This window comes from Melanotaenia boesemani, chromosome 20 (assembly GCF_017639745.1).
Source record: "Melanotaenia boesemani isolate fMelBoe1 chromosome 20, fMelBoe1.pri, whole genome shotgun sequence".
Taxonomy (NCBI): domain Eukaryota; kingdom Metazoa; phylum Chordata; class Actinopteri; order Atheriniformes; family Melanotaeniidae; genus Melanotaenia; species Melanotaenia boesemani.
In genome coordinates, this window is record NC_055701.1 from 26,891,337 (window position 1) to 26,910,578 (window position 19,242).

General features: G+C 40.3%; 1 protein-coding gene across 3 annotated transcripts in view; it reads right to left on the bottom strand.

The window, feature by feature from the left end:
* The window catches only part of LOC121631381 (protein jagged-2-like), a 60,723-nt gene extending 42,801 nt beyond the window's left edge, over positions 1-17,922 (bottom strand). For all 3 annotated transcript variants that reach the window (XM_041972252.1, XM_041972251.1, XM_041972250.1), the window contains exons 1-2: positions 17,615-17,922; positions 16,312-16,635 (exon numbers count right to left, since the gene is read on the bottom strand). In XM_041972252.1, coding sequence (XP_041828186.1) covers positions 16,312-16,635; positions 17,615-17,683 — 393 coding nt within the window. In that variant the 5' untranslated portion in view covers positions 17,684-17,922. The remainder of the gene's footprint in view (positions 1-16,311; positions 16,636-17,614) is intronic.
* Between the last annotated feature and the right edge of the window lie 1,320 nt (positions 17,923-19,242).

A 19,242-nucleotide genomic window follows, 5' to 3' on the forward strand; every position in this document is an offset into this window, starting at 1 on the left:
TCCACCGTCCCACAAAAACAAACTCCAACTCCAGATTGTTTCAGGTGCAGGGCTATTTTTTTCCTTTCTTTTTTCTCTCTTTTTTTTTTTTAACGGGCATCAGCAAACAAAACGAGATGGACCTCGCTGTATGTCAGCTGCATGTGGTCGGAGAGGCAGCTGTGAGTTCCCATGACCCAAGTCTGACTCGGAGTGACTGAAGGCTGCAGGGAACATTACAAAGTGAAGCTGGGAGAGATTAGAGACAGAGCAGAGGAAAAGACAGACCAACAACTCAATTAAAGGTCATTTCGTGGTCCTAATATTTTTTTATTCTTGTGTTTTAGATGGAGACGGTTTAAAGAACAAGCTGCATCCACAACAGGAAGGTTAAGAACTAGTAACTAAACTAACACAGCAGTGCATGATCAATTAGATAATCAAGCATCGATTATTCCAACAATTACAACAACTTTCTAAAGAACATTTTCTTTTCAAGGCAAAAACCTATGTAAAAAAAATAAAAGATGACCTTGAAAGGATGGAAGATCATTCCTTAAGAGGTTTAAAGTCATCTGATAAAAGCGAGGATCTCTCCAAGGACTGGATGTGCCAACTGGCGGCTTTCTGCTTCAATGCTGTAAACACTGATGCTGAGCTGTAAGCTAATGCAGTTTAACAATGGACACCACCACATTTTCACTTTTATTTTGTTTGAAATGATACCAATCTTTAAGCAATGTTGGTCTTTTTCTCTGATTTTGCTCTGATATTGCGGCATCAAACGAGCCTGATTCAAACATAACGCAGCACGTAAACATGCTGTGTGACACAGTGACCGCTAGGAAAAGAATATTTGGATGGATAAAACAAAGAGTAACTGAGTCCCGAGCCAAGAGAAGCTAGTCGTTAGCCTTTTTTAATCCTGGCGCACATCTCAGACAATATCGTAACTGTGTTTTTCATCTGATGAATTACAACAATTCACTAAAAAATAGATGAAAAACCGTTTTATTGATCTCTATTTTGGCCTGAGAAAATCATTGATCAATGACAATTTTCTTATTATCTGTATTTTAACCATTTTTAGTCTTATTATTTACTTACTCCGGTAACTAGCAGTTAGTAAGAACATCTGCAGTCTCAGAAATGTGGAGAATCTATTAAAATTTAAGATTTTAGACTGTTTACAGGGTAGTAATTTATCATGAATAATTGTTTTTGTCAACTCTTAATAATTAACATCGATTAAAAATACATTTCTTTTAAGAAAAATCCTTACTTCTGAACTCATTTTAAGTAAAAACTTACATCCGTAGTGTGACTTTACACTGACTTCAAACAAACTGCCAAACCCTCAAATTAATTTAACAACAAACCAAATCCATCATTGCAACGACATGACTCATATTAGAGGAACTGCAGCAACTTCAGAGGTTTGAAAAGTATATAAAGAAGACATAACAGATATGTTGCTATAAACACCTCGAACTCCCGCTGATCGCTCAGCCTCATTTTCTTTATCTCGCTTCATTCTCAAACTGATGGATGCCCAGACAATTTTTTTTGTATATTTTATGAGAGAAAAAGAAATTTATACTAATAAATGTACAGATCTTCTACTTTTCTCTAAGGTTTAAATGTCTAGACACAATAAACCCCTTTAAACAGACACCTTGTTGTTATGCTATGATAATAAACGGAGATGAAATGTCATATTTAGTTATTAATAACACCAAACAACGAGCTCAGCTAACAACAAAGTTCCCGATCAGACCAGCCAGTGTTTTAAGATTCCAGCAAAAAGAATTAGACATGATCATAATCATCATCATCAATCTCCCCTTCGTAATAAGTCTTAAATATCACAGAGACCAGCTCACACACACCTTTCCCTCAGCTCTAGAGCAGGCTGATGTGTGTGACTGTACTCAAGTGTGTATTTATGTGCACCATGACTAATACGAACTTGAGGATCAAACTGTCAAGTCCCTTGTTTAAGATTTTACGAGTCAACTGTGCATACATGTGTCAGCACATGCACACGCATGTGCACCGTTTTTCTGGATATGAGGGGAGGGAGGGGGAGGGCGGGTTGGGACACCTGACACCTCCGAACCAATTTACAGGAGTCAGAGGGATTTGAGTTTTCATTAGGGAAGGAGAAACAAGCCCACTCCTCACCGCCTTCACCTGTTCAATGAATAAATTACTGCTTTACACTCAGCAGGAACAGCCGCAAGCGACAATGTACCGACAGTCTGGAGCTGCTCCACACGCTATGAATTCTGTTTATCACGCATGTTAATTAGCTTTCTTCCACAGAAGTGCTGGTCACTGGGAGTTCCTCGGAAGGGTTCGTGTCCCTTTCGCATGTACGAAGCCTCAAACAGCCTGTGTCATGTGCTAAACCCCAGCAAAGAAATTAAACTGCAACAAAAGCAAACAGAGACACTGTTATGCTAAAAACATGGTGTCAGTGTAGTTTAAATATTATCATCAGATCTTTAAGTTTTGACAATATAAGTAAGATTTATAAAATAAAAAAAATAGCAGGGAAATGATAGGCATGTGCTTCAGGTTGCGGTTCAGTGGATGTCGATAAACGACATGTAGAGACACCACACTTGACCCACATGATCATAAATTTTGGGATCAACACATCATCTATAAAAATGTCCCTGTGGACTTTAACAGACATGAACAGGTGACAAAATACATGTAGAGCTTTATGTCTGCATGTAAGTGCTGTCTGAGGATCATGGAGGAACAATCTAAGATATCTTTAAGGGATTTTTCTTCGGTTGCATGTATACTGAGCTAGAGATGCTCAAGTAACATAACCACCTGTTGGTGGGTAGTAAAGGTGTTAATATCACGTCATAATTCTTCATATCGGCTCAATAAACCAAGGGCTTCACTGGTGACCCATGTCTTTGTATTTTGATTGGATTTCTGAAGGCTAGGGTTCAGGTTTGTACCACTGTTCATACATTTTTGTGCCATTTTTTGTTTACTTATGTTTAACCAATCGCTGAACATCAGTCAATCAATCAATCCTCATCACAGATTGTCCCCATCATGCTTGCAAAACTGTTATTCCGACGCGGGAGCCGATAAAAAGTTTTAGAAACTACCACAGGCTCCTTGTTCTGAGGGGCGAAAGTAGAGAGATGGGGCATTTCCTCTAACCTTTTAAAACCTGAGTCTCCTGATTGGGTGATTTTAAGAACAGAATATTATGTTAAACTACAAAAAAAGACATTTTAGAGACCTCCGGAACGATCTGGACTAAAACCTCTCATAAATAAAGTCACATACTCAACTATAATCTGATATAAGTTTAGCTCATAATTACAGAAGGACGTTCATGTTCATTCTGACAGTTTTGTTTTGTTTTTTCATTTGTGCCATCTTCCTTTTTTCTTCATCAGTAACAAATATACTGATATTCACTCAACTTAACGAATCTCCCAAGTGTCCCCTTTACTGTCTCCAATGACTCCTTATGGGTATACAATTTTAGTAGACGAGGTCTAAAAAATAGGCACAAGGGTAAAGAGTATGAAAAAAAGGTAAAGGTCTGATTTAAAATGTGTGGTTTGTGGTTATATGAACGTAGCACAACGTAGGATTTACACTCGCGCTGCGTCACCGCCGCAGCTCCGCTAGACACCAGTGTTGGTTAAAACAGAAGATACCTACTGAACTGAAGTGAACCATTAAAAGAACGTCGACCTGGTGAGTTTACCGGCTGATACCACCCCTGCTGCCACCTTCAGATTAGGAGGAGAAACTGCAACACGACACCAACACGATGCGTAACCCCTACGCTCGAGTGCAAGAGCAAACTCAGCAGTGTCAGCTACGCCGTAGCCGACTGCACGCAGGCACCACGCGAGTATACATCCACCTTTACACAGGACGTCTTTTGGGTCTAACAGAGCGCTAATGGTAATTCAAATTGGTCTCCTTTTTCAATTTTGAGTATCCGACTTAGTGATAAATAAAACTTCAACCACAGGTTGACTGGTAGATTTCTTCTGTTCAAACAACTTTGAGCTAGCAGAGAAATGCTAAATACAGAGAAAATAAGAAATTTAGCAGCTATCACGAGTAACCACCTTCATGTTAGAACAAAGAAATATCGGTCACCTGCAGATACTTAACAGAAAGTATTTCCCTCAGTATCAAAGCTAATAAATGATTAGGAGAGAAACACAAATTTCTGGCACATCTATAGTCTACAAGAGATGGAAGCAGCCATGAAGCCATTGAGAAAGTACAATGGTAAATGGACCACATTTAAACAGTTTTGATATCAATTGTTTCAATGATCCAATATCTTCCACTAAAACAAAAATATAAATTTAGAAAATAATCAATTGCATAAAAATGGGACCTTTTGACCATCTCTGGTCCCATCCCTTCTGAAGCGCCGGATGGAGTTTGCCATCTAGTCTTTTTGAAACCAGGAGTTTAGGAACCATCAAGTGGACACATCACGTCATCACTTTGAAATATGGTGTAAAAAAAGATGGAGTAAAAATCAGGAAGAAAGTCTCTTTAACTAAAAACTCAGATGAAGTGTCATGATCTGTGTTTTTGGTTGAGTTTTCCGTCCCTGTGGGTTCATTGTTTGTTTTTAGTTCGTTCCTCTTGTGTGTTTTCTGGTCTGCTTCCTGTTCATTAGTACACCTGGTTTGTTTGCTCACTCACTTCACCTGCTCCTCCTTAGTCCGTATTTTAGCTCATTGGTTTCTATTCATCCTTGCCAGGTTCACTGTAGTCTTCATGTCATGTTTCCGTCGTGTGTTCACTGTTTTATTTGTTCAGTTCATGTAAATAAAACCTTAATTCCTGCTACAAGTTCTGCCTTCTGCCTCAGCAGCCTGCATCTGGGTCCTCTCACAACCTCCACACCCTGACAGCAAGACCCAATTAGCAACTTTTCCAGAGATGTGATCAGAGGAAGGAGAAAAAAAGCAGCTGCAACACCTGTCAAGTTACACCTGTTAGACTGTTGACATGAATAAAACATGTTGCTCCTGGCAGAGAGGAGCTCGGATGGTTAATTTAGCGCGTCATTAACAGAACAAGCCCACCGCTCCTCCATCCACTGCCACCTCTTCTCTCCGAGGAGATCTCACAGCACCAATCCTCCCCAAGGAGGCCTCGTTCAGCCGGCAAATCTAATCAAAGCTAATCTAATCAGGTCTTTATACTGAGCTGCAGAATGTGAAATGACCCAATTCACTTTTCCCACACCAAACGCGTGAAAAGCTATTTCTGCCGCTCCAGGTCATGCCGGCTCCTTCAGCTGCAAAGAGGAATCCTGTGAACCGGTCTTTCATAGAGATTCCATGCCGTGTATGTGTGAGGGAGAAAAACACTGTTAGTGCCCCTGACTCAGTCATATAACTGAAAAGAAATGAGATCTTTACAGTCTAATGTAGGTTTCTTTACTTCAGCAGAGACCATTTTCAATCTCATAATAAACCCAGCAATACTAAGCTAAAGGGCATGAGCACTGACAGAGATAAAATCTGATTACAATAACTTTTTATTACCTCTTCATCTCATCATCAGTAATCGCGTTACCACTGACAGTATGTCTGCGCTAAATTTAACAACAAATACATAAAGTATGTGACTCTATCATGCCCACCAATCAGGAACTCCTGATTTACGATTTATCTTTGTAGCATAACCACACTCACTTTCAAAACTGATTTCAGCTTTTCTTTAGGAGGTGTGTACAGGTACAGGCATGTGATCTTCCCATTTCTACCATATGCAAGAGTTAACAAAGGAGAATGAGGTGTGCTAGAAGTAAAAAGGTTTTCAGAGACAGAAGGAACATCTGCAGAAATACTGCACAGAAACTGAAAATGTAATAAAAAAATCTAAGAGACTCAAATGTATCTTAACTGGGGCATCATCATCATCATCATTAGCATCATCATCATCATTAGCATCATCATCATTAGCATCATGAGCATTTTAAAACTTGTGTGTGTGGGATCATCTCGGTATTTAGTTGAAAGTACCCATTCGATAAGAGACCAATCCACAACGATTTTACACACAAAGGGCTTGAACTGGTATAAATGCATGACAATTAAACATGTTTAAATGTTTAAATTTAGTTCTGAACGCAAAATTCCAATTTAATTATTAGTAAAAACAGGATTATTTTACCTGTGTTTATATCCTGACTAGAGGAGGAAGCATCACCTGAGCCGGAGAAAAACTGCATGGATTGATGATACTGTACCTCCTTTCTGTAGCAGTTCTGAAGGAAAACTTTCTGACATTAAGCTGTGAAAACCCATTTTTACATTTTGATTTAGTTATTTAGTAGACTCTTTTATCCAAAGCAACTTAAAACAAAAGGAATTAAATGGACATGGGACCAGAAATGAGAACAATCTGGACTGAGACAGCCTTCGGGACAGCAGCGCCATCTTCTCATTTAACTAACGAGCAAACTCAAGGGGTAAGTAAACAAACACATCAAACCTTCTTTTTGAACATGAAATTTTTCCAGATTGCTCCTGATGAGTTTAATGCCCACCAGTAACAAAGACTAAATAAATAATTGAATAATTATTCTATTTATTTGTTGCCACATTCTGCAGAGCCCTGCCAGCTGAAAGTCCAGTATGTTAATGGGGATTTGTTCTTCTTCGGTGGATTTTTATTTCCTTTCATGTGTAACGTGTACTTTTGATCAGAAATCTTATCGGTAACATCAACTTTCACTCTTCTTCCTTCATGAAACCCTCCAGAAATGAGCCCATTTGGAAGATGGGAGACTCTGAGTCAGAAGATAGAGGAAAACAAACTCCTTAAGATGGACCTCAGAGATTCAAAACATTTTTTTCCTTTCAGTTTTCCTCCTCCAGGCACAACATGATGCAGCTATAAACTCACAGCTTTGTAGAGTAAGAAGCCAACACCTAAAGCAGGCATGAATACCAGATTCAACATGTTGCACTCTACAGAGCAGCCAGAGAGAAGCCTTATGAATGATGTACAGCTGCTGACATTTTGCTCATCATAGCTGCTGCTTCAGTCTCCATTTCGCTCTGTTTCCATTTATATGAGTGAATTCTGTGCCCTTCCCCGACTTGCCTTGATAACTTAATATCTGGGTACAAAAGCTGAGGTATAAAGTCATTGTTCATGCTGAAAGGTGCAGTGACAAAAGGTTTAAGGCAGCCTCGTTTCCACAGAGCCGTGGGGAAAGTGATATTCATGCCGTGAGAAAACCCGGACCGGCTGAGGACAGATGTGACAAATAAATGGCCCGGCTGCAATACACAGGCACTAACTTTGTTTTAAGGCCAGAGTGGTACAGCAGGCAGCACAAGGAGATTAGTGGATTAAAAAAAAAATCCACCAGCCAAGTATACTTCGTGTTTTTATCTTGAATGCAAACTTCCAGAACAGCAGCAGCAGGACATCTGGGATTTTTTTTATTAGCATATTTTCACTCAATCAGAAATCGGATGGATTTGTTATCTAATTTTCCATCTTTGTTTCCTGCATCTGGACAAACATATAGCTACAGAATACACCCCAAAGGTGTCAAATAGGGCGGACGATCTAAACTAGCAGTCAAATATTTTAACACACTTTCCCATAAATCTAATGGGTAAGTATATCCAAACTTTTGATGGTGCTGTATGTCTGCACAAGAGGGCAGAATGGAGACAGAACAGAGACGAACGGAGACGGAACAAACACTGCACAGCTGTTTCAGCTAAGTTAGGCCTAAAATCACTACACTCAGTCAAAGCGATCCATCTTGCTGACAGAACTGATGCTGAACAGGTTGAATTCCTGAAAAAACATCAAGATCATGTTTTACTTGACTTTATCAAAATAGTCATGATGAAGCATGAAGTTTTCTAAACTGTTATTCATAAGCGACTGCACATGCAGCGTCATTCCAGGTGGATTTATGATCAATGCTATGGATACGTGGCATAGAATTTCACATATCGCCAAACACTGATACTGCCTCTACAACAATGGACATGTTGTGTTCAAGCTACTAAAATAAGAAACGTAAAAGAAAACAGCAATTTGTCAGTCACAGCTCTCAGTCTGTTTTTGTTAGGTTGAAGCAGCTAAGGTTGATGAATCTAGCAATTGTCTCAATTTGACTCCAATGGTCCCAAAATGAGATGTGACAAAAGATATAAGTATTAGCAAACCTGACGTATCCTTAAAGATCAATCTACTGAAATATAATCTTTCACTTTCCTCTGATACTGACAAAAAAAGAAAGAAACAGGGAAGATTTGGTTCTGTGCTGCATCATTATGGGTTCAGAAGTGTGAGAAAGTGTAGCAGGGGTTCCTCCATGAGGAGGAGGTTGAGTAACAGAGATTACTGTCAGAGATTTTAGTCCCACATGGGTTGAGAAACCCTGCTGAACCTTCACCCAATCCCTGTGGAGCGAATGCTTACAACAGGCTGCATGACGTCCATGCTGCAGCAGCATGCACCAGAACACTGCAGCAATACTTCAGCAATACTCCATTTCCATGAGGTTTTTTTCCCCGTTTGATTTCTTAAATATACTTTGGAGAAAGCAAACGATGAGTCAGGGTGTATTTGTGCCGAGTGTGGTTACATGAACTCTGAAGAATTTACTCCTTCGGTTTAGTTTATTTCACCACAAAAAGAATGACATGTATGTTAGGAAATCCAGCTCCTCCTTCTTAAAAAAAAAAGTGGGGGGTAGAGAAGGACATTTATCTGACAGGCTAAAAGTAAACTGCAAATTCTAAAACAAACAAACAAAAAAAAAAAAGAAATAGAGAGAGCGAGAGAGAGAGAGAGAGAGAGAGTGCAGACCTCCACCAAGACATTTTAGGTTTTGTTTTCCAGATAAATGTTTTTGAGTTAGAAGCTCTAATGGCAAAATTTTATCTCCCTATAATAAAGAATCCTTCAAAAAAATTCCTCAATCCAGACGGTGATCCGGATCACCTCTAAGATCTAATCACTTTCTTATTCCATTTCTGAGAAAACCTGAACATTTAATCAAAATCCACCAACAACTTTTTCCAATCCAGTCCAACTTTATTTATAAAGCACTTTAAAACAGTTGTCCAAAGTGCTTTACAAAAAATAAAAGCACAGAAAATATCAATCAAAACAATAAAATCAAACTAAATAAAACAAGCTAAAATATAAAACATAGTGTGTCAAAAAATGTCAACATCCAAGAGTATCAAAAAGCCATGGAGAACAGTTTTAAGAAGAGACTTAAAATCAGGCAAAGAGGAGGCCTGTCCGATATGCAGAGGCAGGTCGTTCCAGCAAGAGCAAAGACTCGATCTCCTCAGAGCTTACGCTTTGTTCTCGGCACCATCAAGAGCGTGAAGGTGTGTAAGGGTTCAGCGAGGTAGGGTGGTGGAGAGATTTAAAAGCAAATAAATTCATTTGACTGGATTCTAAAATGAACAGGCAGCCAATGGAGTGCCGTTAAAACCGGAGAAATGTGTTCTTTTTTACGTGTGCTGGTTTAAAGATGTGCAGCAGCATTCTGTACCATGTGGAGGCGAGCAATGGAAGACTCACTAACCCTAAATACATCGCATTACCGTAGTCCAGTCGAGTGGTGATGGAGGCATGGATTAATTCTGAATGATTGGCTTTGCTTTGGCTAGCTGCCTTAAGTGAAAAAAGCCTGACTTTAGGAGCAGACATACAGACCAACGCTACTGAATTCGTGGCCTATGCCTTGGTGGAGGTAATAAAAACTCCCAAAAGAATAAGTATTAAGAATTAATTAGATTTCTAAAATCTAAAGAAAATTAGCTTTCACACCCTCTTTGTGAATTAAGAAAGAACTAGATAGAAAACTACAACCTTTCCATGCCTTACAAGACTCCACTGGAGTAAAATAAAAAGTGAAAATGTGAACACACTCTCCATTCAAGCAGAACAAACTAACTTCAGCAAAATGTTTCCTAACACGCTAATTCTGTTCTGTTTAGGCAGATCATTTGGTAGGCAGGGGTACAAATGTAAGACTGAGCTGATAAACATGGTCATCAACGACTTCTTTTCATTTCCAATCCTGACTTACAGCCCGCGATTCTTTCAAAAGGCTCACTGCGTGTTCAGGTTTGATTGAGCTCTAGCTCTGTAGAAGAAGACTCGAGAAGGAAATTAAACCCAACACATGCCTTTTATTAGCTGTGCTTCACCAACACTCGCATTATAAACTGAGAAAAGACAAAACACATCCTCAGGTTTACGTCACACTTCATTTATAAACCTTTCAGCATCATTTTCAACACTGCTTCAAAACTATGCATATGACAACTTTATTACGACTAGTTAAAGAAACTTCATCATAACCTAAACATAACATAATTATATATACTAATACCCTCATGGTGTAATAACTGCAAGCAGAAAAGCTGCACCTGTGGACACATCAGCTACACATAAAACTAAAATCATCTGAAGCACTGGCCACAGCTAAACACACATTTACGTGCCCTGGACCAGAACCAGGTCATCTGACATGGAACTGGCATGGGAAAGATGAGCGCACACTTTCTGGCCGCCAGGTAAACCAAGATTACACCACGTAACAGGACCTAGATGTGGTCATACTGGAGGCTTTTGGCTTGGACAGACAGAGGAGACACATCAGATCAATCTGCCTAATCAGAAAAAAGGGTTCATGTATGTATACAGGGTTTCACAAAGTTATTTTAATTTATTAAGATGCTTTTTTATGTTTGTAATTCAACATCTGACTGTGGAGGCCGTTGGAGTCCAGTGAGCTCATCGTCATGTTCTAGAAAGCAGGTGGAGATGATCTGAGCTTTGTGACATGGTGCATTATCCTGCTGGAAGTAGCATCAGAAGATGCTCCACTGTGGTCATAAAGGGATGGACATGGTCAGCAACAATACTCAGGTAGGCTGTGCTGGTTAAACCAGGCCACGTTGGTACTAAGGGGGTCAAAGTGGGCCAAGAAAATATCCCCCCACCATTACACCGGCAGCAGCCTGAAGTGTTGATCCAAGGCAGGATGGATCCATGTTTTCAGTTTCCACCCAGTTCTGAGCCGAGCATCTGAATGTGGAGCTGAAATGGAGACTCATCAGACCAGCAACGTTTCTCCATCTTCTATTGTCCAGTGTTGGTGAGTGTGTGTGAATTGTAGCCTCAGTTTCCTGTTCTTAGCTGACAGGAGGAACCCGGTGTGTCTTCTGCTGCTGTAGCCCATCTGCTTCAAGGCTGGACATGTTGTGTGTTCAGAGATGTTGTGCTGCAGACCTTGGTTGGAATCAGTGCTTATTTGACTTCCTGTTGCCTTTCTATCATCTCCAACCAATCTGGCCATTCTCCTCCGACCTCTGACACCAACCAGACGTTCTGGTCCAGACAACTTTCTTCCTCATTCTGATGCTCAGTCCAAACTTCAGCAAGTCGTCTTCATCATGTCTTTAATGACTAAATGTAGTTGAACAGGTGGATGTGATAAAGTGGCCAGTGAGTGTTCATCAATACATCAACCTTGATAGATATCAAGAAATAAACATCAATATGTTTTATCGCAAATTCATCTCTGGCTCATGAATCAAATCAAAATCATACCAAGGCAGAACCTGTTACCCAGTCAATATAATATTTATTCTTTTTAAAAGGGATCATGAACATTAATCAGCATTTCAATCTGAATTTAAAATATAAATGTGCCAGAGTTAGCATATGAGCTCATTTTAATCTGTAGTCCCTTCATTTCATAACGTACCAACTATACAGCTTCATCCAGGTGGGATTCCCATACTCATCACATCACCATCACCAAAGTGCAAAGAGCTCCTGATGGCAGAGCTGGACACGGTGCCAAGGATGCACTCTGCAAATGAGCCAAACAAGCCAGCAGCCAGTGGCGACGGCATCACAGGACAACCAAGGCGTACAGTGACTCGCTGTCATCCAACATTGCACTTTGTGATTGCTCACTGATACTCCTTTCAGATACACGATCTCATGCTGGGCGTGCTGTAATTGTGGCCTGTTTTCCTAATGCATTTCACAAAAACATTTATTCTACAAGGAGAAGCAGGAGGTTTCCAAACAGCAGCTGTTCCACCTCTGTCCCTGCAGCTCTGCCAGGCTGAGGAGGAAATTCTGGCAAGAGACAGGGCAGACAAGGAAAAAAGTGGGCTATGAAACTAAAGGAGTACGCCCTCTTGATCCTTGATTTACTACAGAGGGGTGAGGGGAGGACAGCAGCTCTAAAAATACCCCATAAGGAGAGAGTGAGAAGGAGATGGAGGGTTGGGGTAAGGTTTGGCTAAGAGAGGGAGCTGCGAAGGAAGAAGAGAAGAAGTAAATGCTTGTTTTTGTTCCTGTTGCAAATGGTTAAAAAAATTAAAAAAAAAAAATAAAGAAAAAAAAAAGCATCTAACAAGTCTCCATCCTAGAAATACGCCTCCCTCATAACTGAAAACTCACAAAAGGGGGGGGTGCTTCTTCACTCTTCTTCTCTCTGACCCATCAGCCACCCTTTCCTCCTATCATTCAATCCCTCTCTCCTCCTTGATTTTAATAAAAAAAAACATGCCACTACAGACCCAAACAGCCAGAGGGGTTAACATGAAGGGGAAATGATCGGTGAGGAAGATGAGGAGAGAGCAGAACAATGCTCTTCTTTTGCAACTAATTCATGTCAGGACCACTGGCCCAGATACCGAGGCCAGCCGAAGGGCTCAACGATAGAAGCACCAGAGGCTACAGACCAAAACACACTGTTAAAAACTGCTTGTTAAAAAGCAGCACACTGAAGTCAGACATTGTGGTTAAGCTTTATCACCCTAATAATTAAAGAAAAAGACATTCTCATTGTGGCTTTTAATATAAACAATCTCTAGTATACAAAGACCAAACCTGAGCTGTGTTTCAAATTTGGTGCATATAAGGCCAATCTAAAGTACGAGCACTCAGAAGAAAAAATAATCGTGAGAGAAATCCATGAAAACATTGTGCAGAGTCAGCAGTCCTTAGTGCTGCATCTACAGTGAATTTAAAAACATGAACAACAGTGATCCTGAACAAGCAGATGTCAACACAAGACCTTTATCGGCACAAAGAATGATGTCCCAGTTCAGCTGTCCCCCAGTGATAATTCACACAGACCAAACAGAAGCAGCTCAGCACCTCATCAGTGTGTGCTTGTAGACAGCAGACTGGCATCATGAAACCAGCTGACCGACAGCCTATTGTTGGTTTAAAAAAAAACAAAAAACATAAGATATGGACACCAATGTGATTCTGTGACTACCTCTGATGCAGTGGTGGCTCAACTTTGACCAATTTCTTCTCAGAATTGACACACAAGACACCAGTATGGAATGACAGGACATCATTCCCCAAACAGGGCTAAAGATTGTGTAGCTTGATTTTGCTTATAATGAGTAGAAATGTGAAGCTCCTCTCTAATGCTTTCATACCTGGGTCAGATGACGAGTAGGTCGCAAATGCCGAACAACGAGATGGGAGACAGGAACGTAACCATTTTATTTTAAAACAGAATGTGCTTCTCAAGCAGGATGTACAAAGAACTAAATGAAAGCCAACAAAACTCAATCATAACATGCATGACGACCAATGTCAGGATAGCCATGAACTGGCAAAAAACAAAGAAACCAGGCAAAAGATATACCAGGGGAAATCATAAACAGATGAAGAGCAGGTGTGGTAATCAGCAGCAGAGGACCAGGTGGGCCCGTAGATCAGGAAATAAATCTGGAACATTGAAGAGCCAGACCCAAAACATAAACCAAGACTACAAACCAAGCAAGAACCAAAAACAGAACTAAAACCCACAGATCATGACATCCTAGTTGTCCAGTGTTGTCATTATTCAAACTAAACTGGAAATACTTGACATAGTGTCAGATGGCCATCTTTTCATGTCCGGAGTCTCCAGTCATGGACCAGCAGTTAAAGGCAGTAACAGGCATTAGGAGTGGTTTTGAACAATAGTTCTCTAGATGTCTGAAGGGCTTACGCAGGCTGCTGTTCTTATTTTTTCATACGCAAGTCTTTGGATCTAACCATGTTTAATATTTTTGTTTTTATCAAGGAACTAAAAACCGACCTATGAATCAGTCGAACATAAAATGCACCTAACTCAAAGGATGAGCCAGCAGTGTATCTATGAATAACAATCTAGCAAATAAAATAATCAGGTGATCAATCTACTGTTCGTTAAAACCTCATCAGGAATGGTCTTTATGGAAACATGTCTGTCAAGAAGCCATTCCTAAGGAAGGGAAACAGGGAGAAAAGGCTGAGGTATGTCATATGACACAAGAACTGGACTGAAGATCAGTAGCAATAAGTGTGATGGAGGGATGGATCCTCCCCAGGACCTAGACCTCAACATTACTGACTGTACAGTAGCTCTACATAGACACAGAAAACATTTTTGAATGTATGCATCGCTGCAAGATATCATGGTGACAAAGATTCATCAGCTTCATCTGTGGCTTTAGCTTTTCTTTAACTTCAAACCAACATGTGCATGCTAGTTTTTATAAAATCTACAACCTTTAACTCTTTAGGGCTTCAAAATCTCATCAGAAGAGGCTGCTGAGTGCTGATACCCTCCTTCATTTATGTCCCTCATCTTAACACACAATCATACACACACTCCTCTACCCCTCCCGCCCAGATAGTGGAAAATATTGACCTCACACACACCAAACAAGACAATGACCCAATATCGAACAGAGCGTGAACCTGAGAAGCTGTGAGGTAAAGGCATCCCCAGCCCAGATTGACCGAGGATCTTCACTTGTTTGAGTAGTTAGTGACACTGATATCCACCGCCTGTGTCACATACAACTTAGTGGTAACCATATCTGCCCACAGGGCCCCAACTTACTACTTCCATCTTCCGTCTGCTGACAGCTGACCATGGGGAGTGATGAATGGAGAGGTCATGTAGCCAGCCGAGCACACAATGCACTCGATATGTAGATTCTGACATCAACACATGGACGGCGTTTCCATGCTTTCAAGTATTTATATAGCTGCTATTCTACCAGATTCTTTAAAAAATATATACGTCTGCAAATTATTTAATAATTTGCTAAACATTTTTGATGGCGATATGTTACATTTTTAGTGCATCATCTGTTCCCAAAGTTAAGTCATATGTTTGCATTGTTTTTTTTATATGCAAAAAATGAAAAACATTAAATAAAACAAAATAAAAATATCTGAAATACAATAAATCTGCAAAAACTTCAACACATTTTTCAAAATATCTCACTCGTACCTGCATCAGAGGGCTAACACTTTAGAAGTTATTATTAATATTATATGTTATTAATGGCTGTGTTTGTGGCTCTTCTCGTCTACTCTGTTAGTCCAATTCAGTTTGGCTCATAGTGACACAGTGATGATTTTACCAGCTAAGCAGTTCGCTGTTTTGGGAATCAAACTTGTGACGCCTCTTCCACAATACGTCACTCTGACCACAAAATCTTCCCGATAAGAATCTATTGATGTAAACAACAGTTTCATACAGCTCTGATTGCCAGCACCGATCCACTTTCCCACGCTCCCTCTCCAAGGAAGGAAAGGGAGCAGGTTTTGGTTGGCTCCCAGTTTTGTTTGGTTAAGATAATAAGTTACCTGCTACGTCTTAATCAGCATTACTTGAAAATCCTTCTTTCCTTCAGCCAAACATCATCACCCCACCCCCTTCCTCTTTCATCAAACACTGAAGCAACACAAGCAACGGATTGTTTAGTAACTCATCAAACTGAGACACAACTGCACAAATGTCGTGCGTAAAAGTCGCGCGTCAAGCGGGGTCAGGACTTTTCCTTCATCAGAATGTTTCTCAAAAGCTCCCAGAGCGGCATGTGGTGTACCTAAAGAGCGAATGATGATACTGAGATACCAAAAGTAGGCACAATGGCACGCGCAGGAGAGAAATAACACTAATAAGGGGCTTCTTACAGGTAACTGTGCCAAAGAGTCAGATTACACCTTGAAGGACCTTTTGTAAAGCTGCATCCAGCTCCCATTTGTAATTTTGACACCAAATCACAAACATAAAACAATTTTTAAAAAATCGTAACACTCCTTAACACACACACAAAAAAAACTCTGCTAAAGAGCAGAATTGGTCCTGATTTCTGATCACGGATAAATTTAAATTATTACTGCTCTTGTGCATATACCATCCAACATTTACAAACAAGAGAGCAAAAAAGATGTGCACAATGAGTAAAATATGGATAGTCAGTGCCATGATCCACCTACCGGCCACGCAAACTGGAAGGGGATGATGATCTTCCCTACATCGCTGTTCCGATTCTGTCCGGATTTCTGGCCGCCTCTGAACTGAAAAGTATTCCCACCGATAACCTTAGTAGTTTCCGAGCCGTAGGTGCACGCTCCGCTGGTCGTCACCTCCGTTTGATATTCCTTTAAGCACACTCTGAAGTAGGTGTCGCACTCATCCGCGCCGCATTGACCGTCAGCCGCACTCTTCTCCGCGTCGCAGCAGTCGCCGCTTAGTAGCTGACCTCTGGGGTTCTCCAGCGAAATCAGCTGCAGCTCAAAGTAACCCGTGGACTGAGACACCTGAAGGGGCACAGTGGGGGACAGTCAGGTGGCTATACTGTAAAAACAAAATGCGTTTCATGTCTGCAACCTTGAGTGCGCACCTTTTTTTACGCCACAGTGTTTTGAAGACAAATTTCACACAAGTCTCCAAAACGCCCAGTGCACCACATTTATTTATTTATTTATTTATTTATTTATTTATTTATTTATTTGTGTGTTTATTTATTTATTTATTTATTTATTTGTGTGTTTATTTATTTATTTATTTATTTGTGTGTTTATTTATTTATTTATTTATTTATTTGTGTGTTTATTTATTTATTTATTTATTTATTTATTTATTTATTTATTTATTTATTTATGTGTTTTATGCAGCGTAAAGTCATTCTGCAGCTCCTCACTACGGTACAGTGGAACAGCTGAATTTCAGGGCTAGGTAACTAGACTTGGTTCCAATTCAGCTCACTTTGCAGTTCAGGTTGCAGCTGTACACTACACAGATACCAATCTTATAATCCTGGTGTCTAATTTTAAACTAGAATAAACTTTTCATTATTTTTATTTACGTCAGTGGAAAACATACAAACACGAAATTTTCATATATATATATATATGTAAACATCTTGGACAATTTTTTTGTTATGAGCGGGGGACATTTACTGTCGCAGATGCTGCAGCTGCAAATATGTGAAGCATATCAACGTTTTGGTATTAATATTTTAAAGAGGAAAAAGAACAATTTTGTATACCTAAAACACAAGTGACTTATTATACATAAAACTAGCAGCTGTCAACTATTTTAAAATGTGGGAAAACTGCCAAACTAATTTATCTCCTGAAGGAAGCGCAGATTTAGAAATTTCAGATCACATGATTCAATTGTCGGCAAGCAATTCAATTAAGGCTGGAATTTAACCCCTTTTTGATTCATCTATGAGTTAAACCACCAACAAAAGAATCATCTAACTTCCGGAGTGGAATCAAATAAAGTTCTCACCTCGACCCACAATGTGAGAAGAAAACACACTAGCGAGAAGCGATTCACTTTCCCCGGATTAGTCCACATGTCTCCGGCCACTCAGTGTCGGTTCTCATCAGGAAAAAAGCACCAAATATGCGTCTCAGTCCGTCAAAAGGAGAATAAAGAGGGAGAGAAAACGCTGTATCCTCCTCCTCCGAGGCATGCAATGCTGCTCCCGGGATGCCTGCGGGTCTGGAGGAGGAAAAGACGCACCGCCGCTGCTGCTACTGTTTGGTCCACGGACGCACAACAAGACGCGCAAAGTCCTCTTCCCTTCGCCTCTCGACGCACTAAGCAGCAGGAGTAGAGGAGCAGCGGCGCGTCTCTGCTGCTCGAAGCAGCGGCCGTGGCGCTCATAATGACGGACAGCTCAACGGACCAATCACAGGCCGGCTAGGTGAACCTATTACACCCAAGAGCCAATAACAGATCGGGGCAGGAGCAGCAATAAAAGGAGGACGACTGATTCATTTTATATTCAAATCTTCTCACACATAAGTGTGTACATGTTTTTTTTCCACTCTTATGTCTCCGATTTGTATCTTTGTAAGGATATGTTTATCTTTTTGTTTTTTATGATCACTGAATCCAAATATAAATAAAAAACGGCTTTCTCTTCTAAGTTTCATCCATAAATTCAGCTCAAGTGATTAGAAAAACAAACAAAAAAACAAGTGTTTATGCGAGAAATGACAGCCATAAATAATCACTAAGCACATGGAAGGTAGAGCTGATGCTAGAGAGGGACACCTGGGCTGCAGGCGGTGGAAACAGGACTGTTAGTGCCCTCTACTGGCAGCTTAAATGCTTTTAGACCAGGGGTGTCCAAAGTCAGTCCTCGAGGGCTGCTGTCCTGCAGATTTTTAATGTTTCCTGCTTCAACACACCTGACTCAAATGAAATGGATCCAACAGCATATTAAGCTTTGCACAATTACTCATTAATTTGAGTCAGGTGGTTTTGGAGCAGGGACACATCGAAAACCTGCAGGATTTGTCCTAGAGGACCGGAGCTGGACACCCCTGCTTTAGACGGAACACATAGATCAGTGGAACCTGAGGCGGATGTGACAAAACAAAATTCACTCCAAAACCATCAGTTCCACCTAGTGGACGCCCTCCTCCCTTCAGGACTGTCTTAATTCTTGGTGTCATTGATTCAACAAGGTGTCGGAAACATTCCTTAGACATTTTATGTCTCCATATTGACATAAAAGCATCACACAGCATTCAGATCTGGTGACTGTGTAGGCCACTGGAGTCCAGTAAACTCATTGTCATGGTCAAGAAAGCAGGTGGAGATGATTTGAGCTTTGTGACATGGTGCATTATCCTGCTGTGGTCATAAAGTGTTGCAAGAAAACATCCCCCACACATTACAACATGCAGCAGCCTGATCAGTCCAGCCTTGATCCATGCTTTCATGTTGTTTCCACCAAATTCTGACCCTACTATTTAAATGTGGAGCTGAAATGGAGACTCATCAGACCAGGCAATGCTTTTCCATCTTCTATTGCCCACACTGTAACAGATTTTTAAATCTGGGTCGTATTTTACTGTAATGTGGAGACTAAGGTATTTTAAGTTTTGTATACAGTATATTGC